General features: G+C 36.2%; 7 protein-coding genes across 10 annotated transcripts; 4 read left to right on the top strand and 3 right to left on the bottom strand.

The window, feature by feature from the left end:
- Positions 1–10: 10 nt before the first annotated feature.
- On the top strand, positions 11–3795 carry LOC110419960 (uncharacterized). The gene is made up of 8 exons (XM_021433097.1): positions 11–250; positions 653–765; positions 1199–1277; positions 1820–1848; positions 2049–2142; positions 2292–2381; positions 2488–2677; positions 3132–3795. The coding sequence occupies exons 1-8, from the start codon at positions 104–106 to the stop codon at positions 3575–3577; spliced, it is 1188 nt and encodes a 395-aa protein (XP_021288772.1). The 5' UTR covers positions 11–103; the 3' UTR covers positions 3578–3795.
- A 452-nt stretch (positions 3796–4247) lies between these two features.
- Positions 4248–6530, bottom strand: LSM8 (Small nuclear ribonucleoprotein family protein). Of its 2 annotated transcripts, XM_021433100.1 has the most exons (7): positions 6376–6526; positions 5627–5740; positions 5379–5467; positions 5135–5175; positions 4928–5002; positions 4611–4663; positions 4248–4489 (listed from the first exon to the last, which is right to left on the bottom strand). In XM_021433100.1, the coding sequence occupies exons 3-7, from the start codon at positions 5413–5415 to the stop codon at positions 4399–4401; spliced, it is 297 nt and encodes a 98-aa protein (XP_021288775.1). In that variant the 5' UTR covers positions 5416–5467; positions 5627–5740; positions 6376–6526; the 3' UTR covers positions 4248–4398. The 2 variants fall into 2 exon arrangements, with proteins under 2 accessions (XP_021288775.1, XP_021288773.1); XM_021433098.1 differs by lacking the exon at positions 5627–5740 and having other exon boundaries at positions 6376–6530.
- A 591-nt stretch (positions 6531–7121) lies between these two features.
- CHL (chloroplastic lipocalin) lies at positions 7122–10711 on the top strand. Its single transcript, XM_021432426.2, has 5 exons — positions 7122–7329; positions 7851–7974; positions 8549–8788; positions 9171–9461; positions 9902–10711. Exons 1-5 carry the CDS (start codon positions 7232–7234, stop codon positions 10178–10180), a joined length of 1032 nt encoding a protein of 343 aa, XP_021288101.1. The 5' UTR covers positions 7122–7231; the 3' UTR covers positions 10181–10711.
- A 448-nt stretch (positions 10712–11159) lies between these two features.
- Positions 11160–21312, top strand: LOC110419416 (DNA polymerase delta subunit 1). The gene is made up of 30 exons (XM_021432450.2): positions 11160–11464; positions 11568–11678; positions 11929–12035; positions 12118–12277; positions 12478–12673; positions 12775–12910; positions 13066–13203; positions 13681–13758; positions 13937–14028; positions 14666–14732; positions 14837–14908; positions 15130–15216; positions 15849–15968; positions 16046–16144; positions 16250–16357; positions 16503–16598; positions 16738–16803; positions 16956–17012; positions 17142–17229; positions 17325–17404; positions 17836–17949; positions 18303–18417; positions 18499–18671; positions 18822–18893; positions 19247–19321; positions 19427–19516; positions 19599–19759; positions 20218–20291; positions 20395–20482; positions 20768–21312. The coding sequence occupies exons 1-30, from the start codon at positions 11179–11181 to the stop codon at positions 20853–20855; spliced, it is 3294 nt and encodes a 1097-aa protein (XP_021288125.1). The 5' UTR covers positions 11160–11178; the 3' UTR covers positions 20856–21312.
- Positions 21313–21446: 134 nt separating this feature from the next.
- GDC1 (Ankyrin repeat family protein) lies at positions 21447–23475 on the bottom strand. Its single transcript, XM_021432451.2, has 2 exons — positions 23091–23475; positions 21447–21862 (listed from the first exon to the last, which is right to left on the bottom strand). Exons 1-2 carry the CDS (start codon positions 23349–23351, stop codon positions 21605–21607), a joined length of 519 nt encoding a protein of 172 aa, XP_021288126.1. The 5' UTR covers positions 23352–23475; the 3' UTR covers positions 21447–21604.
- Positions 23476–24537: 1062 nt separating this feature from the next.
- LOC149527036 (uncharacterized) lies at positions 24538–25926 on the top strand. Its single transcript, XM_089784071.1, has one exon. The coding sequence runs from the start codon at positions 25444–25446 to the stop codon at positions 25924–25926; it is 483 nt and encodes a 160-aa protein (XP_089640197.1). The 5' UTR covers positions 24538–25443.
- On the bottom strand, positions 25923–27689 carry LOC110419270 (hexon). 3 transcript variants are annotated; one of them, XM_021432252.2, is made up of 4 exons: positions 27344–27636; positions 26935–27097; positions 26698–26777; positions 25923–26529 (listed from the first exon to the last, which is right to left on the bottom strand). In XM_021432252.2, exon 4 carries the CDS (start codon positions 26421–26423, stop codon positions 25923–25925), a length of 501 nt encoding a protein of 166 aa, XP_021287927.1. In that variant the 5' UTR covers positions 26424–26529; positions 26698–26777; positions 26935–27097; positions 27344–27636. The 3 variants fall into 3 exon arrangements, with proteins under 3 accessions (XP_021287927.1, XP_021287928.1, XP_021287926.1); XM_021432253.2 differs by lacking the exons at positions 26698–26777; positions 26935–27097 and having other exon boundaries at positions 25923–26493; positions 27344–27689; XM_021432251.2 differs by lacking the exons at positions 26698–26777; positions 26935–27097 and having other exon boundaries at positions 27344–27626.
- Between the last annotated feature and the right edge of the window lie 52 nt (positions 27690–27741).

A 27741-nucleotide genomic window follows, 5' to 3' on the forward strand; every position in this document is an offset into this window, starting at 1 on the left:
AACCCTTCAAAAAAAAAAACCACAAACCCTGCATAAAGTTTGTATCTTTATCAAATTTTAGTTAATTAATCTACAAAAAGGAAAGGAAATCAAGACGGAAGAAATGGATTCTGAAATTGATTCAATGAAAGAAGAAAAATTGAAGACTCTTTTGGGTCAGCTTGAAGCAGAGCGTGGCATTTTGGAAAGAATTGTTTACAAGAACAAAAACCAGCATAGGAGATCCTCTTATTTCCAGCGTCTTCTTAAGGTTAATTTGATTTCTTCTTAGTTTATGTTTTTTTTTACTAGATTCTGGGTTTTGTTTGGAGGATGAGAAAATCGATAGTGAAAGAGGAGAAAGATAAATTTGTAGGAGTTTTGGGTGGTACATGATGTTGTTTATTAGAAAGGGAAAATGCCCAGTTTGAGAAACTAGCTGTTTGGTTGCTGGGAAAGCTGAGAGGAGAAAATTAAAGGAATTTAGAAAAAAATTTTTTGAAATTTTCTGTTTGTTGTTTTAGTTTAAGAAGTAGACTTAAGACATCCCATGTTTACTAGCAGTTGATTATTGCACCAGTTTAACAGTCGAAGTTTTGGTTTTCTTTTTAGTGCATTATGTTTGTAACCAACATTTTTTTCACTTATGTAAATTAAGTGTTTATGAAATTAGGTGAGGAGGGACTTGAGACTGTTGCAATCTGCTAATTTGGAGGAATTACTAAGTTCCTGCTTTCAAGTTATCACTGGAAAGAGACCTAAACAAAAGGTGCATTTTTTGGAAAGGTACTCACTCGAACATTTAGTGACGTATTTACATTTGCTATTTCTAAACTAGATCAACGACAAATAATGGTTTAATAAAAGAGTTTTCTGCATGTATTTAAGTACTACCTTTGGCTTCCGAGGGAGAATAGTGTAAATAAAGTAATGTGTTCATTTTCTTTGTTTGATATAAATTTTCAGTAGCTTAGGGAGCTTAACATCAAATTGATTGATTAAGAGTATAGCCATGGATTTGTAGGATAGAATGTTTGTCCAATGCATTTGTTGCCGGTGGAGAAGGTGGTTTTGCAAGAATTAGTTGTGATATATTAGCTCGCCAGATAATCAATCTCGTACTCAAACACTAATCATGTCTTTTGCTATAATAACATATTGACACATATTCACTAGATACTATATCTAGGAGTTCATTCATTTTGTTTGCTATGCGTAGTTTGAAGAGGAGAAAATATGATGTTGGAAAACCTAATTTTATGGAGCGACTTTTGGGAGCAGTACGCTTACTATCTCAAGTACGTGTTTAGTTCTCTTTTTCTTCATCTTCCTTTCTTGTGACTACTACCAATTTCCTGCAAATTATTATCTTCTGATCTATGTTAGTTTCATTTAGGAAGGTTGTATGTCTCTCTGACCTCCAGTAATAAATCTGAATTTTCATGCCAGACTTTGCCTTTAATCCGAAAAGTTTTATGTTGATGCCTTCACTCTTACCTTTTTTTTTTATGTTTAGAATCTTGTTATATTGTTTCCCTTGTTTAATGTTTGTAATGTAAAGGTAAGAAGTAGTTGACATAATATTGTATCTTATAAAAACTCAAATTTTCTATTATCAGTCCCCTTTGCTGAAGTGATCTTCTTCAGGTTGTGCATTTCATCTGGTTCAGTGTTGTATTGCTTTACTTCTGTGATCACTTTTATTAGCATGCTTTTGTGTATCTTTGCATGTGAGCAATGCCTTATCCTAGAGGCAATTGAGCCTGGTGCAACTATTTTAGGAATATAATCTCCAATTAATTATGTATTTATGTGGATGAGTGCTCTGTTTTTATTGCAGATTGTTGAGACAATGTTGAGGGCAGCAACGTATCCTTTTTCATGTTCTATTGTTAAATTGGGTATTACATAAGCATTTGGAAAATTTACAATAGAGATTGAAACTTAATTTTTACGTTTTCCTTTTGTTAATGAATTAGGCTTAGTGACACATATATAGGCAAATCCTTAAAATGCTTAACACATGCTAAAAGCATCAAAGAATCTTTTGCAACCTTGACTGGCTATAGTGAGGTATCTACTTTGCTAGCTCGCTCATTTTTCATGGGATTTTCGTTGACTGTTTTAGCTCTGCTTGCACGCCTTCGAGTTTTGGTTCAACAGGTAAGTTTAAGACTTCCAATTAATAGTTGAATTTTGTAGAAGCAGTTACAGCCCAGCTGGGTTATCACATGGTTGCATTAATCCAGTTTACATTGTTAATGGGCCTGTCCTAAGTAGCATGAAATCTAGCCTTTTTTTTCCTTTTGCAGATATTACTTGATATTGTCCCAGTGTTCAACACTGTCTCTTCTCTCTCCCAAAAGAAGCACTCTGTAAAAATAACTCATGAAGGAATTGAGGTTGATCCATTACTAGACAGATTCTTACAGTCCAGAACCCCTTCTTCTTCTAAAATCTTGTTGCTTAGAGCAGCTTCATAAGCCTTTTTACTTCACAATGATGCAGGTGTATAGAGAGTTTTATCCAAAAAAGGAGGACTATGTCACCTTACAGTGTGTCTGGAACACTGATAAATTTGTATTGGTTGAGAGGATGAATAAATGTGAGATTGAAATGCCAGGAGGGGACAATGGTGGAGAAGTTTCAGTAGCAAATAATGCCGTGCGGTACCAGAGTATCGACTCTTTTCTTGGAGGTAAAAACATTCATCGTAATTTCTAGTTTTGCATTCTTTTTCTTCTTGTATTCAACATCTTCCCTCTTTCAAGTTGCACCTCCTTTTTCCCCAATTGCCTTTTTACTGTGTAGTTCTTTATCTGCTATGCATTCTAGACTACGAAAGTTGCCAATTTCCATTTAGGATTGAGCGCAGCTAGGAACCCCAGCATTTAAAACAATTTTGGCATATGTAGTCCCTCTACTGTTAGTACCTACATTGAACTTCTAGGAATGTTTGACTATTATAGTCTTTATCATGGATTCTCTGAGTAGAAAGACTCCTTGCTAGGACTCATTAATTGGATTAACATAGTCATCTGATCCATTGGAATATAGCTGTCTTAAACCCCAGTTTGAAGCTGATGAGATTTTGGCGCTATGAATCTAATTTTGACAGTAAGTTGATATGTTCCATGAAATGTCTATTGTAGATGATGAACCAACTACTGAGAAGGCTGATACAGAAAGATTAACTCACATGAAAGACTCTATGACCAACCTGTTGACAGACACCTCGACTGAGGGTGAGGACAGGAGGCAGGTTGAAAAAACTGCTGAAAAAGTAGATACCACTGTTATTACAGAATGCCCTAGCAAAATCCCATCTCAAGATCGCTTGCTTGCAGACACTGGCACTTCTGCAAGCTTCGGTAGTTTAAAAGTTATGCCCGGTAATAGGAAAGTGGCATTTGTGTCTGTAAAAAGACCAGTATCTTCAACTGCAAATCCCATTGGTCATCCTTCAAAGGCTGCAGCATCAACAATGAATCGAACTGGTCTTCCTTCAAAAGAAACTGGAAAGAGTGAAGGTGACAAGACAGATGCATTTTGTAGTTTGCTCCCTTGTGGAAACTACAAAGATGGTCTCTTTGGATGATTTGATCAATTCAACAAGCCATTCTTTCGATTTGTTTCATGTCTAGTATCAGATGTGGCCAAAAGAATAGAAGAGTCAAGGAAATGATATCCCAAACCCCACCTCACTAGGAATAGCTGAAGTCTCTCTTGTTATCACAATTTTGGTCTTCGAAGAGGATATTTCAATTGTACATATAACATTGAAGTTTTGCTAATGAGAAAATCTACTTATTTTCAGTTGAATTTGCAACACCTGTTGAATTGAGGTTTGCTTTTATTTTTCCCTTTTCTTTTGTGAATCATACTGGGTTCACTACTGCAGTGAATAAAACTTCAAAACTTCTTGGGTCCTTCAATGGTACATGCCTCCAAATTCAAACGTTTTTGTCTCTCCAGCCTCAACCAGGACCTTCAAACTACCTTGACATTTTGCTGCTCATAACTGCATACAAGTACCACTCTGTATGACAAATATTTAAAGCTATTTTTCTTCACCGAATGAAAATAGTATTTGACTTCCCGCATACTGATTTTTTCACACTCTCTTAAGTTTCACTCTAGTAGCTGTTTGATCAGAAGCTTTGCGCTTTTCATCTAACATTATCTTAGGATATGCACATGCAGATAGACAGCATGCCACGCACACAGAGTTATGAAACATAGAGCATGACCAAAATAAGAATGGAGGATGAAAACAACTACCAAAATGACATAGAAATGCATTGGAAAATTACTACACATTAGGTTTCTCGAATTTATATTTATGTTCTTTGCCATGTTTTATCAGGTATTTAATCCAACATGCTGTCCATAGCAACTCTACAACTTTCCATATTTCAATCAATGGATAACAGGCTTCAGAGGATGTGCTCTCAGGTTTGACAAGTCAAGAGCAGAATCAAGCTCTTCATCTAGTTCACCAACAACACTTCTGCAACAATTAAAGGATAAAAGTCATTGAACAGCTAATAGCAAAGCATATAGAGGAAGTCACCTAAGTAAACAACTGCAAATGGAAAACAATGAATAGAAAAGGTAGAAAAGTGACATACATGTTGTCACCTCTTATTATGTACAAACCCAACACAAGTTGTTGAACACCTTCCTGCGAATTTCAACCTAGAATTAATAAAAAAAGGAAAAAAACTATAGCAAGGGCTTTAATAATATAATATTTAGGGATGAAGAATAAGAAGAAAACAGGAAAAAGCATCAAATAAAGATAACAAAATTAGTTCCTAGTTAATATATTAATGCTCTTCAAAGTATTATGATAAATATAAACCTTTTGCTTCTAGAATTGAGTAGGTGCGTATGGATTAAAGGATATATATAATAAATTGGAATGTAGTTAAATAAGGACACGAACCTTAGTGGAGTACACACGCTCATGAGATTCATCAAGAATGATGTTTGTGGCCTGGTCAAAGCCTTTTAAAATTCCCTGTATATTTGGGAGAAGAAAACAAGAGTAATTATGAAGACTAGGCTCTCAATTAACTGAAATAGTTAAGAATTAGGCAACTAAAATTCTACAAAAGCTAAAGAAACATATAGCAGGAATTCTTTAACATACCACTATGTTGCGTCCATCATTTGTAATAACTGAGATTGTCTCTGCACATGAAGGAAATGGTTCAGAGAGAGAGGACAAATGATGCCTATGCTATATTAACTTTGACAAAAGCTGCTGATCAAGAAAATAAGAAAAGCAAGAAAAAGGCTTAGAAGTTGATGCCTATTCAGCCCCAATTTTCATTTGCCTCTAAAGGCTATGCCTACACATTACAAGAAAGAAAGAGGTTATCAAGTATGCATACGATCCACAAGAGACTCAAGCCCAGGGCCAGTTGACATTTTGAAGCTTCAAAAGCAGTAAATTTGATCAGCAAGACAGGATGACAATTTTCTGCACAAGGGAAGATGGAGGACATAAGTTCCTGAAAACAGATTTATGCATGGGAAAAAAGTAGATAAGATATATAACAAAAATACAGGAATAAAACCCCACGCATAGTATCTTCATCAATTCTGTATTTCAACAAATAAGAACAAAAGCTCCACCTACATAAATTCATTGATAAGAAACACGGGGGCAAATACATCATGACTCCTCAAAACCTCACAAGATTTCAGTCCACTACTAAGCCTTAGTTATCCATAAGTTCCAACGCCATACTCTCTGTTACATTAAACACAAATTGATGTATAGAACCAAATCAGATATGAATTAGGAAATGGGGCCCACGACCCTAGACAATAGAAAGCAGAAACGGTTTCGGTATATTTTCTGCAACAACATAAATTTTTTTTTAACACAAGAAACATACTTAACTCTCCTACTACATTAACTCTATGATTCTTTCTATGATCTGAATGTAACTCAAGAGATATCTTTTACATACACTTTTAACCAATTTTTGGGCCTCAAACTAAGTACAGTCAACAGAGGTTCCTCACTTGATTAAAGTCGTAAAGTTTTGAATAGACTATTTACAGCTTGGAACAATGTTTTGATCACTAAAATGAAAAGTAAACAACAAGGAAGGAACATTATCATAGATAAAACTTAGTACTATATCTTAAAATCGGTATTTTAAAATTTTAAACAAAAAGGAAACGGCACCTGGTCATTTCAACATTAACCCAGATACATAAATCACTCATTTCAACAAACCCAAATCTAAAAATGATAACTTTCATCAGATTAACAGCTAAAACTCATAAATTTACATATTAATTTTACCACTAACAAGAAAAAAAAATCATTACAAAATGCACAAAAAGCCAAACACTTTAACAGAGGGAAGCTCAAACCTGAGTATGCAGCAGCTTTGGGAGCCGAATATTTATCGGGTCGGGTTGTCGGGGTCTTGGCTTTAAAAGTATGTCGGCCGAGTTAGGGTAGAGAGAGGCAAAAGGAAGAAGCAAGAGTAAAGGATTGATATTTTATAGGAGTGTGGGTTTCTTCTTTGGAAGGTGATGACGTGGCTTAATCTTTGCTGTTGGTAAATTTATTTTAAGAATGACGTGGCATTTTCACCTTGCAGTCATTAAGCTTGTATATATCACTTCTAAATATAATCGTCATTAAAAACCCAAAATTTTATGGTTTAGTGTCTGTCATGGGACCTCATCATGCAGAGTCTTCATATTGGAAGATTGGATCAACTAGGAAAGCTATCAGTAGGCTTTGCAGGATAGCTAAAAGCTACATTTTCTTTCCCCAGAATTGGCTCTTCTTGTTAAAAACAAGTACCCAAAGCATGCGGCAACACCAATTTTCAGCATCGGTACCAATTTTACTGATCAATATTGGAAAAGGAATTGCCAATCCTAACAAAAGTTTGTATGGTTTAGTGTTTATCATGGGACCTCCATCTGTACAAACTGATAACGATGGGCTGACCCCAAATGAAAAAAACCCTTTTGTTTTTACTTTGTTTGATTTCATCAGGTTAAGTGGTTAACTGTTATTTAACTGTAAACTGCTAGAACACCATGCCTTGTCCGAACCTAAACGTCCTCGTTTCATAGATATTTTCAGAAAAGTTTCCAACAGTGAATTGAGAACTCAAAGATTTGTTGGCAGCTAAAAAGCTGTGATAGCACATTAAAGAGAGTTCAAGAAAGAACTTTACAGAGACAGAAAGAGAGAGAAAGGTTGAGGAAAATGGTGAATAATGCAATTCTTCATCATCAAACTTCACCACTGCTTCTCTTTCAATGTTGTTCATCGTCTTACTCTTCTCCTTCTCCTCAAATCCCCAGGTATCACTAACTTCTCCAGGTCTCCTAATTGATGGGGTTTTTTTTATATGGAATTGTTCTTTTTGCTGCTGCCCATGAGCAAGATTCACCTTTTTTTTATGTAATCTATTTATTTTTCTTTTCTGGGATTTATTCATTTTAATTATGGGGTTTTGGTTGAGCTTTTCTGGACATTGAGGAATCAAGAAAAGAGAAATGGTAGCTTGGAATAGGGTGTAGAATTGGTGAGAATCCTGCTTGTTATACTTGACTTGTTGTCACTAATTATGAGGAAATTATGGTTGCCAATTATGGTTTAGTAGGAAATGAATTTTGGTATTGGTTTTTATGCTGGAAAAGGAATTACTGGTTTCAGCCTTTATAAGTCAGTTTCAGCAGAGGTACTTCTTCGTTTGGATTCATTAAAATGTTTTAAGCTGTAAAGAACTTAGATTTTGAAGGTGCCTCTGCGTCATTCATGTTTTTTCTAATGTCTTATATGTAACACCTGTTTTAACATTTCACCATTTTGCTATCACAAGGGGACTGCCTGGAAAGCTGATATTAAAATGCTCTCTCAAGAGCCCTCCCTCAAGTAAAGTTGTCTCAAGTCATATTGTTTCCGGCCTTGCAGCCTCATTGATATTTCTCTCTCAAACAAACCAGGTAGGCTGGTTGTCTTTCTTCTAATTCTAGTGCAGTGAATATTAAGTCTGAAACATACTTAACAACTTGAGAGAAAAGCTAAGGTCCCTTCACTATTTGATGAATGACAGGCATTAAATTATACAAAAGGGTTTCTCTAATCATTCATATCCTGTCAGGGATCAGTTTATAAGCTTCTCTAGTCAAAGTCATCCCAAGTCCCAACATGGCAACACTATCCAGACTATTGGAAATTTCAATATTTACTGAAATCATTTCCCAATTCCAAGCTCCAAAGTTGTTAAATAGGTGTTCAAATCTTGTATGTTCCAATTTTTAGATCATGATCATTATGGAACAGTTAGTTGGTTCATTCTCTCTAGCTACCCTTTTGTGGAAATGTATTGCAGTTCTCTCTTTTTGCTGGATCTTAAAGTTTGTGGGTTTGAGTTGTGTTGAATTTGCAGGAAAAGCTCATAAGAATCTCATTGAAACTTCATTTTACCTGATAGAGTTAGTGTTTATTGCCAAAGGATGCAAGAGCTTAGGAATGCAGTAAAGACTTCTTTATTTTGTAATCACCTTTCATTGGCAGGTTCTTGCGGCTGCTTTACCTCATCACCACAACATCTGCCAGCTTGCAAGTGCCATGGATAATAACCCAACTCTTCCACTTGAAGAAGATTCTGGCGAAAGAAATGGGAAGCTGATGATGATGAGAGGTATGACAGCAAAGGATTTTGATCCTGTTAGATATTCTGGAAGATGGTTTGAAGTAGCATCACTCAAACGTGGATTTGCTGGACAGGGTCAAGAAGACTGCCATTGCACTCAGGTAAATGTCTAAAGGTAGATACAGTACTAATTTGAAGTGAAGACACTCTTCTTTTAGGGTCACTCTTTACCATCAGAAAGAACTTCATTTCTCTTGCCGTTACATGACACCTATAGAATTTGGCTCAAAGCATTCAAAAAAATTGTAATTTACCACCTATTGTTTTGATTGACACAAGCTTGAACTATTTCAGTCATCGTTCATCCATGTAATATGTTACCATGTGCAGTTGGAGTATGCAAAAACCTAATTTTTGTCAAAATTGGAACCCTTTACTGGTTGCTTATATAATCTTTCATTACCGTAGATTCATCTTCTCAAAACTTTTGTGACTCCCAAACATCTGATTGCTAAAACTATTTTGTAATCAATCGACTTGCAGGGTGTTTATACTTTCGACATGAAAGCACCTGCTATCCAAGTTGATACATTTTGCGTTCATGGAGGGCCTGATGGATATATTACTGGTATAAGAGGGAAGGTTCAATGCCTTCCAGATGAAGATTTAGTGAAGAATGAAACAGACTTAGAAATGCAAGAGATGATTAAGGAGAAGTGTTTCCTTCGTTTTCCTACGTTGCCTTTTATTCCCAAAGAACCTTATGATGTGATTGCTACTGACTATGACAATTTTTCCCTTGTTTCTGGAGCAAAAGACAGAAGTTTCATCCAGGTAACTGGATGACATATATATAGTAGTTTACATTGAATTTTCAATACAAATCATTAAGATATTACTGTAAATTGTTGCTTCAGCGATACATATATTAATCTTCTTGGTAGGTGCACATGCTTCAGAGTTTGGATAAGAATTATATTACTTTATTCCAGGTAGTTACTCAGGTTGTTCAATAATACAAATTGGGGAAGGGACTGCAAATAGATATGATTTTATTAATCAAACCGTATTTCACGCCTTTTCTGCAATTAGGCATTTCTTATATGCTTTTAACAAGCAGCTTGTTATTATTAGTACTGATTTTCAACTGATTTCTTGTGCTGTTTGCTGCAACCACAGCTCAAATTCTTAGTAGTAATATACCAGTTGATGTGGGTTTCTCAGCTTAATGTTTCGGATACATAAATTATAAGTACTGACATCATTTATTTCAGATCTACTCAAGGACACCTGATCCGGGACCTGAGTTCATAGAGAAGTATAAAGCATACTTGGCGAATTTCGGATATGACCCAAGCAAAATCAAGGACACCCCACAAGACTGCCAAGTGATGTCCGACAGTCAGCTAGCTGCTATGATGTCCATGTCTGGGATGCAACAGGCTCTAACAAACCAGTTCCCTGATCTAGAACTAAAGGCTCCTGTTGAATTGAACCCTTTTACAAGTGTATTCGACACTTTGAAGAAGCTAGTTGAGCTTTACTTCAAATAGATGTATAACTTGCATAACTGGCATTATTCTTCTGTGCTTCAGCAAAAACTTATAGAACACTTCAGACTATCTTTCATTCATTGGTGTTCTTTCCCCTGCAATCTATCCATGACATTGTACAACCAGCTCCTCAAGCATGCAGCACCTAGAAAAGAGCCTTTGAACCAATCTGTTGTCTGAAACTTCAATGTGATGAAGATGAACTTAGAGATTTGGCAGACAAACTGTAGGAGGGTCTTCCAGGATAAAATCATTTCTGAATTTCAGTTCCAACATCACCAAGGTCTCGCAAGTAAATAAACAGCTAGTACTAAGCAGCTCATTGGAATGTAACTTCTCTGATATGCATGAATTTTAGCTGTTGAACACCATGCCAAAGTGCATAATGTATCCATCTTACCAACCTGGGAAGTGGGAACACATCCTTCTTGTTCAGGAACAGAAAATGTAGTGATGTTGTTCTGAATTCTGATCTTCCTACAATTGATGTTCATTTACTATTGGAACAACACTGCCAGTCCCGATTGTTCAATCAGGAAAAACATTGATCCTGACACTGAAAGGCTGTTAGCTGCAGAGTCAGATTATCTTTCTTTGCACTTTTCCCTCCTACCAAACATGCCTTAAGTTTTTCTTCGCGTAAAATATTGATTATTTAGATGATTAAGAATTAATTCTTCGAACTTGAAGGAGCTGTTATGTGATTTGATTATTAATTATCTTTTGTCACACTTTTCCTTGGCAAACGTGGCTTTATTACAAAGAGTAAATTAATCACTAAATTCTGTTATTACAGTCCACGTGCAAGGCACGTGACATTACCTTCCCCATATAAGACCCCAAAACTGGCGGGAATTTCACTCTCCTCAACGCTCCAACCCCACATAATCTCTCCATTCCCCCCCCCCCGCCCCCCTCTCTCTCTCTCTCTCTCTCTCTCTCTCTCTCTCCCCTCCCTCCCTCCCTCTCTCTCTGTGTATTCAAAACGACACCGAATCATGAACAACGGCGGCAACTCAAGGAAGCGACCACCGCCGCCGTCGCAACACCAACCATCTCCGGCAACGAAGCACCAAGCGACATCGCCAGCGCCTCCCCCACCGCCGACGGAAGAAGATTTCGTCGATGAAGATGTCTTCCTTGACGAAACCCTCATGGGGGAAGAAGACGTTGAATCCTTAATCCTCCGGGACGTTGAGGAACGTCAAGCTCTAGCTTCTCGTCTTTCCAAATGGGCCCGCCCTCCTCTCTCTAATGCCTACATTTCCCAGTCTTGTAGCATCCGTAAGTTAAAAATCAAACCTTTTGAAGTAAATACTTGATTTTTATGGTTGTTGTGGAAAAATTTTGAGCTTTTCTTTTTTATTTTTGTTTTGTGGGGTTTTAGTTTTCCAGCAATTGGAGATTGATTATGTGATTGGAGAGAGTAACAAAGATTTGCTGCCTGATTCTTCTGGTCCCGCTGCCATTATCCGAATTTTTGGGGTTACAAGAGAAGGTACTTTTTTCCTGAAATCTGTCATAGTTAAGAGATGTTTGGCTGCTAAGAATGCTTAAGAAAATTAATAAATTATGTCAACTTTTTTTTACTTGATTTGAATTTTTTTTAGTAGTTAAGCATTGCCACATTTGGTTGCTGAAAAAAAAAAAACATCATTGCGGTTTTAAAATACCATCTTTGAAGATAAAAATCCCAAAATGTACATATTATGTCAATCTGATGAATTGCTTATATTGACAATTTGTAGGGCACAGTGTTTGTTGTCTTGTTCATGGATTTGAGCCTTATTTCTACATTAGCTGCCCTCCGGGAATGGGTCCTGATGATATATCCCGTTTTCAACAAACCCTTGAGGTGTTTGTTTTTACCGCTTCCTTAGGCTATAAAATTGCTCTTATTGAGTTGCTTCTTAATGGTTTTAATTACATTGTTTCAGGGGAGGATGAAGGAGTTGAACAGAAATAGTAAGGTACCAAAGTTTGTTCGACGAGTTGAATTGGTTCAGAAAAGGAGCATTATGTATTACCAGCAACAAAAGTCTCAACCATTTCTCAAGATTGTTGTGGCATTGCCAACGATGGTTACTAGTTGTCGCGGTAAAATTCCTGATGCTTTTGTATGATCTATAATTCATTTGAGTTGCATTCACTGCAGGAAATGCATTTAGTGTAGTTGAAAGGTTTTTCTGTTTTTAGTTTAATTTTTTTGACATGAACTCTTAATCATGCACATAATTCTAGAAACCTGCATGCTTCTTTTTATATCCGGAGGCTTGTTAATCATCCATGACTTGCAGGCATTCTTGATAGAGGTATACAAATTGATGGCCTTGGTATGAAGAGCTTCATGACATATGAGAGCAATGTTCTTTTTGCACTTCGTTTCATGATTGATTGCAACATCGTTGGTGGTAATTGGATTGAAATATCGGCTGGCAAATATAAGAAGACCGTAAAGAACTTGTCCTACTGCCAGTTGGAGTTTGATTGCTTGTAACCTCTTCTTTTGTCTATTTAAGAGGATTTCAACGATCTGCTTTGTTATTGGTTCCATATCCTCCGGGTTTAATTCCCTTCCCTGTTAATGTTCTAAGGTATTCGGAGTTGATTAGTCATGCCCCAGAGGGGGAGTTCTCAAAGATGGCACCATTTCGCATATTGAGTTTTGACATCGAGTGTGCTGGTCGCAAAGGTCATTTTCCCGAGCCTACTCATGATCCTGTTATCCAGGTCTTGTGCCTCTATTCAAGTCACCAATCTGTTTTGGGCGGAACTATTTTGTTTGTTCTTGGGAGTCCTGATTTCATGTTGGATGAGGAATTGATTAAAACCTAATTGGTCATTTTCTTTCACTACTTCTGAAGAAAATTTTTGTTTCCTTCTAGGTGGCAAATCTAGTTACTTTGCAAGGAGAAGATCAACCATTCATCCAAAATGTCATGACCCTTAAGTCATGCTCCCCAATAGTTGGTGTTGATGTCATGTCTTTTGATACAGAAAAAGAAGTCTTGCTTGCTTGGAGGGTACTAATTTTGTCTTTAAAACATTTCTGTTTATTTTACTATTTATTACAAAGGCATGCATAAACACAGGGTGTCAGTTTGTGCGTCTTACTAAATTCGTCAAATAATTGATTCTTTTTTCTTATGGAAGTTGTTCAGGACACTGTATACCTGTTAAGAGATTCATAAAGCAACTTCCTCATTTGCATTGAACTGAGAAACTACAGGGAATGGAAGAATTAGAAAACACATGCTTTCTCAAGCCAAATATAAAGCTGTCTTTTCTGCCATTATCCTAAGTGCACTATTGACATCATCAAGTCATTGTGAATAACCTAAGTTTATGTCCAACTACCTACATTCTTAAGTCTCAATGGCTCTTAAGCAAATCATATGATTAATTTCCTTTTACGTTGAAGAATGTAGTCAATCTCACATGGAAAGAGATCTTCATTTGTTTACACAGCTCATTGTTTAATAAGCAGGTTTTGCTTGCAGGAATTTATTCGTGAAGTAGACCCTGATATTATAATTGGATACAACATTTGCAAGTTTGATTTACCATATCTTATTGAGGTAATAGAAACACTGAACTTCTGCTTTATTCTCCCTGAATGTTACTGTAGCAAAGCTTTCTATTTGGTTCATTATTTTGGGTTTCCCTTTACTTGTATAGCAGTTGGATGTGCAAACTTTATGTGCTAAAGACTGTTGCATGATTGAACCATCTAAGATTTTATTTTCTGGTTAATAGAGAGCACAAATGTTGGGAATAGCAGAATTTCCTATACTTGGCCGCATCAGGAATAGTAGGGTTCGTGTAAAAGATACAACGTTTTCTTCAAGGTAAAGGATTTGTCACGTTTGTTATTGTCATAATTTTTTCTGTTCTTGAACTTAATTTCTTGTTAAAACTTTGGCCCTAGCTTGTTATCTCACACTGCAGTTGCTAAGAATACTCAGAATCTTCTTAAAAATAGAAAACATGAAAGGCATTTTTGCAAATCCACTCTTTCTCCCTTCTCTTTTGTTTTCTTTTGAAAATACTCATTTTTTTCCCTTTCAAATTGGCATTTTTGTTACCCCATACTTCCAATGGCCAAGCTAGCTACTTGTGTTGTCTCAGCAGTGTTTAAAGTCTTGTCCTCTCAGGCTGTCTTTCCTATAAGGCTATAACCTGAAAGGTCATATGAGGAGCTTAATGTGAACGAATCTTCTATTCATTTTCTTTTAGCTTCTTCAATCGATATCCTTATTGAAATTCACTGTCACGATTTCAGAGTGAGATTATGAAAAATAAACTATGGTATCTGTAATTTACTTAGCTGCTACTAAGGCTTTTTAATTGAGTTCATTATTATTATGATTCAATACTTTTTCCACTCATAGCATAACATAACTATTGTGGGTTTTCTTCCAGTTTCTGGTGTAAGAGTTACTTTCCAAGTCTGTTTCCGGTTATTGATGCTGGTTTGTTTTACAGACAGTATGGAACTCGGGAGAGCAAAGAAGTTACTGTGGAAGGGAGAGTTCAGTTTGATTTGCTTCAGGTTTTCCGCATGCCGTTCTTCTACTTCATGAGTTTGTATTTTTTATCTGAGAGTTTAGATGATTTATATTGAGAGATTAATTTGCTGTGTTTCTTTCATTGTAGGTTATGCAGCGTGACTACAAACTAAGTTCTTATTCACTGAATTCAGTTTCAGCACACTTTCTTTCTGAACAGGTCAGAATTTCTCTTTTAAGATTATGTACCTGCTTTGATAATTATGTCTTGATAGTCAAGATATGCAGTTAGATTCTGCTAGTTGTTTCTAGGGATTAAGATTCATTTCCACGGATTCTTCTGCACATGTATTTACCTTTAAACATTCGTTGTTTCCTTTTGTTTGTCACTCTTATCTGAAATTGAAACTCAAGTTTTACATTGGCATGGCTGATGTACAGAAGGAGGATGTCCACCATTCAATAATATCAGATCTTCAGAATGGGAATGCTGAGACTAGGAGGCGTCTTGCTGTGTATTGTTTGAAGGTGCATATTTTGGTTTCAGTCTAACTTGCAAAACTTCAGTGCATAAATGATTATGGTTGCAGATTCTTTTGAATATTTTCAGGTCTGTTCAGGAATTGAGGCTCTGAAATAATTTTGATCACATGTTCTTATTATTGAACAGAAATGTTTACTTGACTTTCTTTTTAATTGATAATTGTTAGTGATTGGTATGGAGGTTTGCTCTGTCTTCATGTGCATGAGCCTTTTTGAGATATTTGTGATAGTAGTTTGTGTCTACTTGGTTTAGTAAAAATTGCTATCATTTAATATTTCCATCTGAAAGAGCTTGTTAGGTTTCTTTTGCATTGTATTTATGAGCATAATATGGTGCATATGTATCGCCACCAGTATTTTGAGTTGTTCAAGGCATGAGATGTTTGCTAATAGTTATTCCAATTTAATAACAGCTATTTTGTATATAAGATGCTACAAGCATCAGCTATCACTTCCACTGTAAAATCCAGTCTCTTGATCTTGATTTTGTAATCTTATGTCGGTCTATGACATCAGCAGGCACTATATGCTACTTTTTAGAGTGCTGTAGTTGAAATGGACGTAACTTCCAAATCGGATGGGACTGAATCAGTAATCTTTTTCTTCTGTGGTTGCAGGATGCTTACCTTCCCCAGAGGCTTTTGGATAAACTCATGTTTATTTACAATTATGTGGAGATGGCTCGTGTCACAGGTGTCCCTCTCTCTTTTCTTCTTTCTAGAGGGCAAAGCATCAAGGTTAGTACGATTGTTAAGATTTTGTAGTATCAAGTGATTAATAGGTTAAACTTAAGATCTTTGATCTATTTTTTCAGGTACTTTCTCAACTTCTTAGGAAGTCTAAGCAGAAAAACCTTGTTATTCCAAATGTCAAACAGGCAGGATCTGAACAGGGAACATATGAAGGTGCAACTGTAAGTTTGTTTCAAATTTCCTTACTTTATAATTGTTATCTAAAACTGCAGCTACCTCATTAAAGATTCAACTGACATTTATCATTTGGATTAACTCTGATGCAGGTGTTGGAAGCAAAGGCAGGGTTCTATGAAAAGCCAATTGCAACACTGGATTTTGCATCTTTGTATCCATCAATTATGATGGCATATAATTTATGTTATTGCACACTGGTGATTCTCCCATGCCATTTTTGTTTTTACTGTCTCATTTAGCTGTTATTTTATTATAGTTTAAGTTATGTTCCTTTTACTTGGATCAATGATTTGATTTTAGAGGCTATTGGGCCAATTTCTGATCTGGACGGTCTTTGTGAAGGTAACACCAGAAGATGTTCGCAAATTCAACCTTCCACCAGAATGTGTTAACAAAACTCCATCTGGTGAAACATTTGTTAAACCAAATCTGCAGAAGGTTAGATTATTCCAAACAATGTGAATTTTATTATAGATAATTATTTCTCTATAAATACGTTAACTTTAGAGGTTTTATTTTATTTCCTCTTGATGTATACTTCATATGTTTAACTAATTAGAAGAATGAAAAATTTCAGGGGATACTTCCAGAAATCTTGGAAGAGCTATTAGCTGCTCGTAAACGAGCAAAAGCAGATTTAAAGGTGATTACGATAGTTTTCTTTAATTGCAAGTTTCTGCCTCATGTTGCTATTGGTTCTATATTATACCATCAAAATATTAGTTGCTCATCTTCTCTTTTGATCACTTTTTTGCCTCCATTTTCTTTTGACTTATATTTTTTATACAAATCTAGGAAGCAAAGGATCCACTTGAGAAAGCTGTTTTAGATGGTCGACAGCTGGCCTTGAAGGTAGGATCATTACTGTTTTGTTATCATTCATTTTCAAATGGTAAATTATTGCATTCAGGGGTGTAATTAACATGTTTCCTTATTTGCTTTTAATAACAGTGATCTCTTTGATTTATTATTCTGTTTCAGATAAGTGCAAATTCTGTATACGGATTTACAGGAGCTACTGTCGGTCAGTTACCATGTTTAGAGATTTCTTCAAGTGTTACAAGCTATGGTACAATAAAATGTCTCTTTTTGACAGTATTGCTAGATAAAAGTTCCTTCTTTTTAAAGTTTTGTTTGATCTAACACATTGGTTACCTTGTAAAGGTCGACAAATGATTGAGCACACCAAAAAACTTGTTGAAGATAAATTCACAGTGCTAGGAGGCTATGAACACAATGCTGAGGTACATCATCTCAAATCCTCTTGTTGTAATGTTTTATTGTTGAAGACTTATATTTGTAATGTCGTAAACCCATTTGCTGGATATGATATATGAATCAAAACAGGTTAAGATTTGGTTGATTGTTTAGATCTGGAATCTCAGGGGTTTTTTATTTGAAAATTTCTTTAGTTTCAGATGCACTCATCACATGGATTAGTTTCTCTCCTCTATAATCTACTTCGAAGTTTTCCCTAGTTGAGGCTGGTTTGTCTTGAATGTGCTTGGCAATTTCACTTTCTCTCCTGGCCTAGGGAGTTAGAGTGAAATAGTATTTTACTTGCATTGACATTTGGGCCTGCATGTGTGTATTTGCTGTTGCTTGATAGTCTTGCTTCACATTATTGTTCTGAACGATTGTGTGAGAAGGAGAACTAATAATGTTTTATGATCAGGTTATATATGGGGACACAGATTCTGTGATGGTACAATTTGGTGTGCCTGATGTAGAAGCCGCAATGAACTTGGGGAGAGAAGCTGCAGAATACATCAGTGGAACCTTCACAAAAGTAAGTGTTTTCTTATTTTAATTTGTGCTTCATCTTCTTTTATTTAAAATTGAAGAAAGCCCACACAGGCTACAGTGCAAATAGGGAGGGGGGAAGTGTTCCTGTGCAACTGGTTGAACCTTAATTTTTTACACTTGGGTAAAATATTCTGGTCATCTAGAATCTTGAATTGGTGTAACATGGAGGCTACTGTTTGGGATCATTGATGCCACAATTTATTTAAAGAATTAGCAAATTATCAATTGAAACTTATTTTTGTACTTTTTTCAACCTCTATTTTACTTATGAGTTTATATGCGTTGTTAACATTTTTTTTTCCTTTTTCCTGGATGGCCTTAACTTGATGTTTTTAGCCCATCAAACTAGAGTTCGAGAAGGTTTATTATCCCTATCTTTTGATCAGCAAGAAAAGATATGCTGGTTTGTTTTGGACAAATCCACAAAAGTTTGACAAAATGGACACTAAAGGTAAAGAAGAAGTTTCTCAACCATTTGAGCTTCTGAAAATTTTGTTGACTTGACTACTGATTCATGTTTTACTGTGAACAGGCATTGAAACTGTTCGAAGAGACAATTGTTTATTGGTCAAAAACCTTGTCAATGAATGCCTTCACAAATTATTGATCGATAGAGACATTCCTGGTGCAGTTCAATATGTCAAGAATACTATTTCAGATCTTCTCATGAATCGAATGGATTTATCACTTTTGGTTATTACTAAGGTGAGACAAATATCCTGGATTCCTGTGCCGTCACCCTGGTGCTTAGATGGTTTAACATTCTCCTTGGGCTGTCTTTAAAAGTTTTTATAATGCTTGTATAAATATATGCCAGTCACTTTAGTTGGTTTTGTTCCTGCTCCTATATAACAGGGTCTTACAAAAACTGGAGATGATTATGAGGTAAAAGCCGCTCATGTTGAACTTGCTGAACGCATGCGCAAGGTTGGTATTTTGCTTTTTCTTGTTACATTTTCAGCATGCTTCATATAATATATGTTTGAGGTACCCCATTATAGTACATAGATATCATGTTAGCGTTATCTTCTTGCTGATTCTGACATATTTGTTAAACAGTCAATATTGCATGCCAAGTATGCATCTTATCATTTATTGCTGGAACACTTAAAGATGCCATAGTACTTGATGATTTTTTTTATTTTCTAAGTGATTTAATGCGTTGTTGCCTTTAGTAAAGGCTGGGAATATAGTTCTTCTAAGGCAGCCCATTTGATATCCTCTATAAAATGCTTATGATTTTAGAGCATTAGTATGATTGTTTAATCTATAATTGACAGCGAGATGCTGCTACTGCTCCAAATGTTGGGGATCGGGTGCCATATGTCATTATAAAAGCTGCAAAAGGCGCCAAGGTAATCTTGCTGGCAATTTTTTCTTAAAAGAAATATTATTCCCTTCTCTTGGAATTGATTATATTATATGGTATTCTGGTATCAAATATTGTCCATGAAATTCAGGCTTATGAGAGGTCAGAGGACCCAATCTATGTGCTAGAAAATAACATCCCCATCGATCCTCAATACTATCTTGAAAATCAAATTAGCAAGGTTTGTTCAGTGTTTATACTCTCAATTGTAGTCATAGAAGTTTGTTCCTTTTCATGTTTTAACAATATTGTTAATGCAACAGCCTCTTTTAAGAATTTTTGAGCCCATTTTGAAGAATGCCAGCAAGGAACTTCTCCATGGAAGTCACACAAGATCCATTTCCATCTCAACTCCTTCAAACAGTGGAATAATGAGATTTGCAAAGAAGCAACTTAGTTGCATTGGCTGCAAAGCACTAATTAGGTATCATTGATTGCTCATATGTTTTAGTTTTTATTTAATGGATTAATAAGTTCTTGCATTTTTCTTTCTTTTGAAGAATTTGAAGAATCTTCATTTGGTAATCTTTGATCTTTTGACTACTATTCTTAATTTAAACATGATCTCAAATTTGTATGACTCTTTGCTTCATAAGCTAGGTTTGCTCTGCTATTTTCTTTGAATTCTTTATAGAAGCATGGATAATCTGAATGCTTAGTAATGGCATAACCTGAATGCTTAGTAATGAATAATCTGAATTTCATTGGTAAATATGTAGGATTAAAAATGTTTAGAATTATCTGCAAGAACTTTGGAGAGGCAGCCTTCTTATTTGATTACTGCACAAGCATGCAAATGTATGGCATATCTTGCATGTATAAATACCAATGTCATTTTTCTGCAAGGTATCTAACATTACACCATATTGAGTTTTCCCTCAGCAATACAGATCGAACACTCTGTTCTCACTGCAAGGGAAGAGAGGCAGAACTGTACTATAAAACAGTTTCTCAAGGTGGGCACTTTTTCCCTTATTGTTTTTCTGCTGTGAAATAATAGTATTGATTACTGGAGGAACCAAGGTTTTTTGATGATGTGATTGTATGGAGTGACTGCAGTGTCAGAGCTAGAGGAGCTTTTTGGGAGGCTATGGACACAGTGCCAAGAGTGCCAAGGCTCTCTTCACCAGGATGTTCTCTGCACTAGGTTTTACTATCTCCTTTCTCTTTGTTGTTTGTGATGAACAATGTTGTTGTTTTAGGTAGAGGTTTTTCTCTGGAAATTCTTGGTAAAATTGGGTTTTTTATAAGGGCTTGCAATACCTTAATATAGTGCACATATAAAAATACCAATATAGGACCATGCTTATTCCGTGATTTATTTGGAAAAGAGAGGGATCTACGGGATGCATAGGCTGAGTATGACAGCACTTGATTGCCTTGGCCTTTCTCTTTTATTTTAGTTTTGAGCAATACTTTATCATGTTTTCAGTCGGGATTGTCCAATATTCTACCGGAGGAAGAAAGCACAGAAAGATATGGTAGAAGCCAAGCGGCAGTTGGACAGATGGAACTTTTAAGACTCTTCAAGCTTGTTTTCAGTTGTCCAGTAAATGCATTTTCCTCAATCAATGAGCATTTCATGACTTGCGAATAGATAAGCAGGATATCCCAAACAATCTAGTCATGAAAAAAGGTGAAGCTAAAGTGATCTATCCTGAACTTTGATGCAAAAGATTAGGAGCAGGAGGAGATTTCCATTTTGGAAGTTGATGGAGATGGAACTCTAGATAGATCATCCTTTGTAATGGTCTTAAATTTGTTCTTGTACCTGTTCATCGGAGTGTGAAATCTGCACTAGCTTTACCACTTATGCAGTCACTCTAGCTTTTACAATTTTGCAGGTGGACTGTGGCTGAGGGCTGTATATGTTGAAAAGTTCCTTTGAAGCTTCTGTTCCTCTAGGTTTCGATACTTGCAGGCTTTGACTTGTAAAATGTTGAGCAATGTAAGAAATTTCGAAGTTTTCATTTCATTCCACTCCAATACAGTGTGCATACTGGTACTTATTCATGGAGGCTTACTGGTTTTTATTGATCCTTGTAAAGTTATTGTAAATTATCTTTGATACAGTGCCATTACAAGATGGTACAAAAAATGGGCAGTTTCCATTTTCCAATGCTTCACATTTATTCAAGAGAACTTCACTGAAGAAAGTATTCAAAAGACTCAAAACCTAAAGATTACATATTATAATGAGCAGAACAATGTCCAAAAATGGAGGAAGAAACCAAGTCTAGTCATCAAAATAGATTTGTTTTCATTTAGATCAAGCTTTCTGCACAGAAAAACTAAGAATGAGGTCTTTTACTTCTTCATTGACAGCCCTATCAATGGCGGTTCGCCCATCTGCATCCTTGACATTGTAACTCGCTCCAGCTCTCAACAGCTCTTCAATTTTCGGCTTGTCGCCTTCCGAGGCAGCCAGCATCAACAAGATGTCTACTGGGTGGATGTTCTGGTTCAAAAGAGCTTCCATCTTATCATAGGAGCCTTCAACAGCAAGCATCCCCATGTAGTTAAAGTACTGCAAAACAGAATAGCTTCTTCAATAGACCCAAAGAAAGGTTCTCCATTCAACAATACAAGAAAAGAGTAAACTTTGGTTTATCATGATGAATTCAAACCACACTAGAAGAAAAGGAAACACAAGTGCTTTCTTCCCTTTCAGATTTATTATCAAGACAAATAAGAAGACAACAGGAGATTCACACCAACTGCTTCATTACCATAGCTAAAACTATCTTCGATAATGGCAGAAAATACACCAAAGAACACAAATAGTAAAGTGTTGCAGCATTGATGGTACTTCTTGGAACAATAAGAAGAAAAGTGCCAGGACAACTAATGACTTCTGTAATAGGAATTGACATCGTAATACATGACAATGATGTTGTAATGTGCTTTGAAATACGCATGATTTATAGTATTTCCAATCAATCTTTACAATATGTTTTCTGTTGTCTTTGACGATTAAAACTTATTCTGTAGACTAAATCGGCTATCAACAGGCTTTTTCATGTTTCCATTCACAAAGGGTTATGATATCCATGCTCATATCTTGACAAGGTTTATTGGATGTCCATTTCTGTTTATGCATTTCTTCTAACCATAGCTAAGAAAGGCGAAACAATGAAAATTTGATTAAAAGGAATGTTATTTTAGTTCTGCTCACAACAATCTCTAATAGCTTTCCCAACCAAGGATATCCCATTATGCTATTAACTCTATATTAAACAAAACTAGTACCATAAAAAAAGCAATGAAACACCGCTAAAAACCCTTCAAAAGTTCATTTAACATTTAATCCTCTATGTATATGGCTGATGACCAGTGATCATAAAATCATCTCAAAGTATAAAAAGAGACCATGTTTTCTTCTACCCCTTCATCAACCATATCCTCTAATTCCAAGAAGTAGAACTGATGAGAAAGAAAGCATTAGAACTGAAAATGTTAAATTCATTGACATTTAAACTATAGCTTTGGTGAACAATTAGATCCTTGTCAGGTAGGCAAACTAAAACCTTTCAAAGTGAAATTCATTTCTAATATGTAATGTCTAGGCCCTTCCTGGCATTGGTTGAATTCCCTAGCCTTTGTCTTCATTACTAACAACTAATAAGTAACAAGAAAAACAGCAATAAAATGTGAAAAGAACCCATTAACCAAATAATCTCAGACGTCCTATCACCTGAACAAATTGAAGAAAAACAACCTGCTGAACAAAGAAAACAAAAGCATAAAGAGCCAACCTGCTCAACATCATCTCTGTCAAAATCATCCCTAGTCTGGCTGCCATAAATGCCAGCACCCTCAGCATCAACACCATTCTTACCAAACCTGAACCAGCATTCTGTTTTTGAACCATTAGAGGGTCCAATTCGCGAAGGCCTCACCCAAGAGAGAGAGTTTTGAGTACCCAGGAACTTGGAACTGAATTTTGGGAAAGAAGGAAGTGAGTTTATGGGTTTTGAAGTAAAAGGTATTTGGACAGTACATGGGATAGAATTCATGTTTCTTCTGATTTTTCTCCGTGAGACAGAAAGTGAAGTAAATTAAACTGGTTTTGAACAACTTCAGTTTCTATCCACTCATGTCTTTGGAGAAAGAAATATTTGTCTGTCTTTTGTTCTTTTGCATTGTTATCCTGCATGACTGTTGTTGGCCGTTGATTTATTTGACAATCTCAACATAGTAGGATGGTGAAACTTGGCATATAAGCATAGTGTTGTTTAGTCGATTTGAGAAAGGGACGTTACCATTTTCTTGTCTCCATTGATAAAACTTGGCTAACCTCTTTTTGGTGAAACAATCATCTTTATGAAAGATAATTGTCTTAAAATCATTTGATTGTTATCTTTTACTAACTTTGACATTGTAATCTTTGTTGGGTGCGGAAGGAAAATGGAGTCAAAGGTCATAAAGGATCCCAACAAGCCCAATGAAAGTGGGAAAAGTAGGCCACTAGCAGAAACTAGCCTTAGCCAGTAGGATACTGAAGCCCAAGAAACAAAACCCATAAGCCTGTGTCTCTAGGTTCTGGTTATGCTCATTGAAGAAAAAGGTCTAAGTTAGGATAATTGGATTGCTTTCCTTATTGGCAGCCATTGATTAGCTTTGTTCACTGAACATGGAGCATTGGGACCAAACATTTCAGCCTATTCAAGCTACAGACAGCTCCCAAAGTCAAGAGACATGATCCATGAAACAAGGATATCTGCCTAACTTCTATCATTTCACCTTACCAACAGTACAAAATCTGTTATAGTCATAAAAACTCCTTGTTTTGCAGCAGGAGCCCACTGTCTTCATTCTCTTTAAGGGTTCTTTTGGACAACATGAAAATATTTTTTGAGAAATATTTTCAACACTTTCAAATATTAAAGAAGAAAAAACAGATTTGGGTATAAAATATTTTTAGAATCAATACAAAAAAATGATTAACATGAATAGAATATCACCCTCACTCTATTTTCCTTTGCTCTCCTTCCTCCCTAGACCTTTTCTTTTAATATTACTTCATCATTTTTCACTTTTTTTTTTGTTAAATAAGTAAATCTCATTCTGTTAATGAAATCTTTAATGGGATTTAATTCTTTAATTCAATCCATAGACCCCAAAAAATGCCCACTTTTGGGTAAGGTAGCTGTTAACTTTATTCTAAGTTCTCTTCTAGGTGTAGCTAAATACAAAGGCACTAAAAGAGAATTATTCTGATTATCCATTTTGACCCAATTGAAAATGCTGTAAGCTTATTATCATCTGTCAACTTTTCACTCTTATAATTCTTTTTTCAGGAATAATTAGTCCATGGCTAGTTGGCAACTAATCCAACAGCTGTGAGCGAGCATCTTTATGTTTCATTTATTTTGTTTCATGCCCAAAGAGGTAAACTTGAAAGAAAATTCAATAATCCGTTCACATTCTCCATAGGCTAAGGATAATGGGCACCAGTCATATTTTCCCCATGACCCCATTGGAACAAAGGAAAGAAATCAACCCCACAGCCTGCCTCCATGCCTGGAAAGCACTCAAGTTGCTTACCAGACCTCACCTCACCCTCCTCTGCTGATTCTTCCTTGCCCATTCTTGCAGTAAAGACATGAAAAAGAAAGTAACAGCTTACCAAAACTTTCCAGGAAAACTCACTTTTCCTTTTTCTAGTGTCATGGCATCGGTTTAACAGTTACTTTGCCTGACATGAGACTCATCAGTTTTCCTACCATACATAAAAGTGTGTATATTAGAGAATAAGACTGTTGAAATGCAAGGAGAAACAACGAAAGTATTGAATGTGACAATGTCAGGAACCTAATCAAAAGGAGTGTGTAAAAAGACTGCATAACTCACTGTTCTATCCTGGTGAACGGTAGGAAATTTGACCCTACTGTGCACCAAACAACATTAAAATATAACCTATGTAGTTAAAAGAAAAGAGGCAGAGTGGTTAGGAGCTTAAATGTTTTAACCGCAAGCACATGAATGGAATGAGCAGGCCATCATTTAATCCTCCAACCAGACAAAAATCTAACGCTGTTCACTTTAGATAAAGAACATGAGGCAAAGAACTCATGTGGAGATACTAGGTCTAAGGCCAAACACCAAATGGCCCAGCCTGGAAGAACTTTCCCCATCAAGACAACAACACCAAGAACGACCTCTCTTCATCTACAAGCTTCCCTGAATCCTATCAGACAAAGCATGCATAGATCAAAATCCAGTGCCAAAAAGGTCCCGGATGAAATGGCTGCACACCCTCCTGTCGAAATAGGCACCAGAGGCACTGTGGGATCCTTGGTAATGCTAGAGATTGAGTACTTCAGCCGGCTGGAACTAAGCTGCCGAGATGGCTCAGAGAAGCCTCATCCCAATGTCAGAGATTTCGCTTCCTCTAGTAGTCACTCCAGACCAATTGTCGGGCCTGTTGTAGCAACTCAGAAGAAGAAGAAGAAGAAGAAGAAGATAGGAGGCAGCAAGCTCCTACCAAGCATGTGTTCCATGGTGGAAATTTCAGAGAACAGGCCAGTTGGGATTTCAGGGTTCGGTTATAGGAACCTGAAATCTGATGTGAAGAAGTTGCAGGTCTAGACAATGCTCTCAGAAAGCTTAGAGAACCCAAGCTTCTTGAGACGATTTGTTATAGGGCTAGCCCATGCTCTATCCGGATTTCCACACTTTATGTCCACAACTTCAACAATGTTAGATACCTTTTTGTCACTTTTCTGTCTGTTAGGAGTTCTATCCAAAGCAATATTATCAGAGCCAAGCATTGGAATCTGATGGACGTTTTTAGGAAGGCTTTTTGTCTTCTGGGCAGTTTGAGGGCTTTTATAACTCATGCTGTTGCTACTGCCACTGGTGCTTGCTCCGTCCAACGATTTCCTCAACTGTAATCTTTTAGGAGTAGCAGAACCACAGGCAACTGATACAGGAACTGTCTGAGGTTTGTGTCTAAAAGATGCAGGTGTCTGCGGTGCTGGTTTAATGGAGTCCAGTTCCCTTGTCATCAGGGAACTGATTGTCCCAGTAGTCCCCACCTTAACAGATCCTCCACCACCCTTGATAGCTTCTAGTTTTTGAACCATATTTCCTCTATAATTTTAATTAGAGTCTGAGCTATTGTCTTCTTGTATTGTTAGCCTTTCAAAGCCTGTTCTGCAAGATATTGCAACCAAAAAGAATTCCAGGAGCCTGTCATCAGACAACATCGAATGAATTAACAAATGAATTATAACCAATTTCAGTATGTAGCTCATATTCTACATATCAGAGTAACCATTTTCCCAGCAAGTTCTCTTAGTAAACAAGTAGAAAGCTACAGATATTAGTTATTCAAAGAACTAAAGGTGGAGGGTGCACCATTCAAGCTTTAAAGCTGTGCTGTTTTCACCAATTACACAGCAACCCAGTCAAAGCAAATTGAACAAGAAAATCTACACCTATAGTTTATAAAGACAAATGAAAGAGAGCAAACCGTAAGCATAAAAAGGAACATTTTTACAAGGAATTGCTGGAGCAATCTGATGATGGTTGGTAGGTAAGAAGAGAAAAGAAATTTTCCAGGCTTTTAGCCAGAATGAATTGAGTGCTGCTAACCCATCAAAATTTCAGTTTGGTTAGTTCTTGAAATATGAACAAGAAAACTGCAGACTGGGATTCTGAATCAACCACTTAAGCAGTTAATCTTCAAACCAGTTCCCAGATTTTGCATCAAATCACATCAGAAAAATCAAGAATCAAGGAGAAACAGCAGCAAATCCTGAAGAAAATATCATATAAACAAATCAAACCAGAAATAGTAAGAAACTTTACCAAACTCCAGGCAGCCAACAACCCAACAAGTTATGGAATCCAAAACCAAAAAAAAAAAAATCACCAATCTTTGAAGAGATTCAACATCATAAAGGAACTTCCAACAACCAGTAATCATTCCACAATTATATCAGAGACCCCAACAAGTTAAACACCTTATCAGATCATAAAAGACAGCAATCAAAAAGCTTACCACTTTATACCAAGTGCATTAAAGTGTGAACTCAGCAATGTTGGAGATGGCACATTGAACTGAATCTGAGTTATCTGACCCCAACACAACCAAAAAGTGAAACTAAACTAAACTAAAACAAATCCCACCAAATTTTCAAGGCTTTGCAACTAAGATCTTTGAACATTTTTTGTAAGTAACAACTCTCACATGTGTTTTATCATTATGTCACCTTCAGAAACATATCTAACCTTCTTTGCATTTGAAATCTAACTTTTTGCTAAAAGGGTTATGTCTTATTTGTACCTGTCAGAGCAGTCAACCAGCACCAACCATAGTGCAGTAAAACCTGATTCACAACCAGCCACGTTTCAAACAACCCATGGTTGTTTGCCACGTATAAATTTTGAAATTCTAAA

Source organism: Theobroma umbraticum, unplaced genomic scaffold, assembly GCF_002168275.2.
Source record: "Theobroma umbraticum cultivar Fairchild unplaced genomic scaffold, ASM216827v3 scaffold_67.0, whole genome shotgun sequence".
NCBI classification, from domain to species: Eukaryota; Viridiplantae; Streptophyta; class Magnoliopsida; order Malvales; family Malvaceae; genus Theobroma; species Theobroma umbraticum.

What these genes read in the sequence shown, in the direction of transcription:
- LSM8 (XM_021433098.1), bottom strand. Translation starts at nt 5,415, where the DNA reads ATGTCAACTGGCCCTGGGCTTGAGTCTCTTGTGGATC. An exon ending in GCTTGAGTCTCTTGTGGATC is followed by an intron (nt 5,176 to 5,378) that starts GTATGCATACTT and finishes CTTCATGTGCAG; the next exon opens with AGACAATCTCAGTTATTACA. An exon ending in AGCGTGTGTACTCCACTAAG is followed by an intron (nt 4,664 to 4,927) that starts GTTCGTGTCCTT and finishes TGAAATTCGCAG; the next exon opens with GAAGGTGTTCAACAACTTGT.
- LOC110419270 (XM_021432253.2), bottom strand. Translation starts at nt 26,423, where the DNA reads ATGGTTCAAAAACTAGAAGCTATCAAGGGTGGTGGAGGATCTGTTAAG.
- LOC110419960 (XM_021433097.1), top strand. Translation starts at nt 104, where the DNA reads ATGGATTCTGAAATTGATTCAATGAAAGAAGAAAAATTGAAGACTCTT. An exon ending in CAGTACGCTTACTATCTCAA is followed by an intron (nt 1,278 to 1,819) that starts GTACGTGTTTAG and finishes TTTTTATTGCAG; the next exon opens with ATTGTTGAGACAATGTTGAG. An exon ending in TAACTCATGAAGGAATTGAG is followed by an intron (nt 2,382 to 2,487) that starts GTTGATCCATTA and finishes ACAATGATGCAG; the next exon opens with GTGTATAGAGAGTTTTATCC.
- CHL (XM_021432426.2), top strand. Translation starts at nt 7,232, where the DNA reads ATGGTGAATAATGCAATTCTTCATCATCAAACTTCACCACTGCTTCTC. An exon ending in CCTTCTCCTCAAATCCCCAG is followed by an intron (nt 7,330 to 7,850) that starts GTATCACTAACT and finishes TGCTATCACAAG; the next exon opens with GGGACTGCCTGGAAAGCTGA. An exon ending in AAGACAGAAGTTTCATCCAG is followed by an intron (nt 9,462 to 9,901) that starts GTAACTGGATGA and finishes CATTTATTTCAG; the next exon opens with ATCTACTCAAGGACACCTGA.
- LOC149527036 (XM_089784071.1), top strand. Translation starts at nt 25,444, where the DNA reads ATGGCCCAGCCTGGAAGAACTTTCCCCATCAAGACAACAACACCAAGA.
- GDC1 (XM_021432451.2), bottom strand. Translation starts at nt 23,351, where the DNA reads ATGAATTCTATCCCATGTACTGTCCAAATACCTTTTACTTCAAAACCC. An exon ending in ACAGAGATGATGTTGAGCAG is followed by an intron (nt 21,863 to 23,090) that starts GTTGGCTCTTTA and finishes TCTGTTTTGCAG; the next exon opens with TACTTTAACTACATGGGGAT.
- LOC110419416 (XM_021432450.2), top strand. Translation starts at nt 11,179, where the DNA reads ATGAACAACGGCGGCAACTCAAGGAAGCGACCACCGCCGCCGTCGCAA. An exon ending in ATTTATGTTATTGCACACTG is followed by an intron (nt 16,358 to 16,502) that starts GTGATTCTCCCA and finishes GTCTTTGTGAAG; the next exon opens with GTAACACCAGAAGATGTTCG. An exon ending in AAGCTGCAAAAGGCGCCAAG is followed by an intron (nt 19,322 to 19,426) that starts GTAATCTTGCTG and finishes CATGAAATTCAG; the next exon opens with GCTTATGAGAGGTCAGAGGA.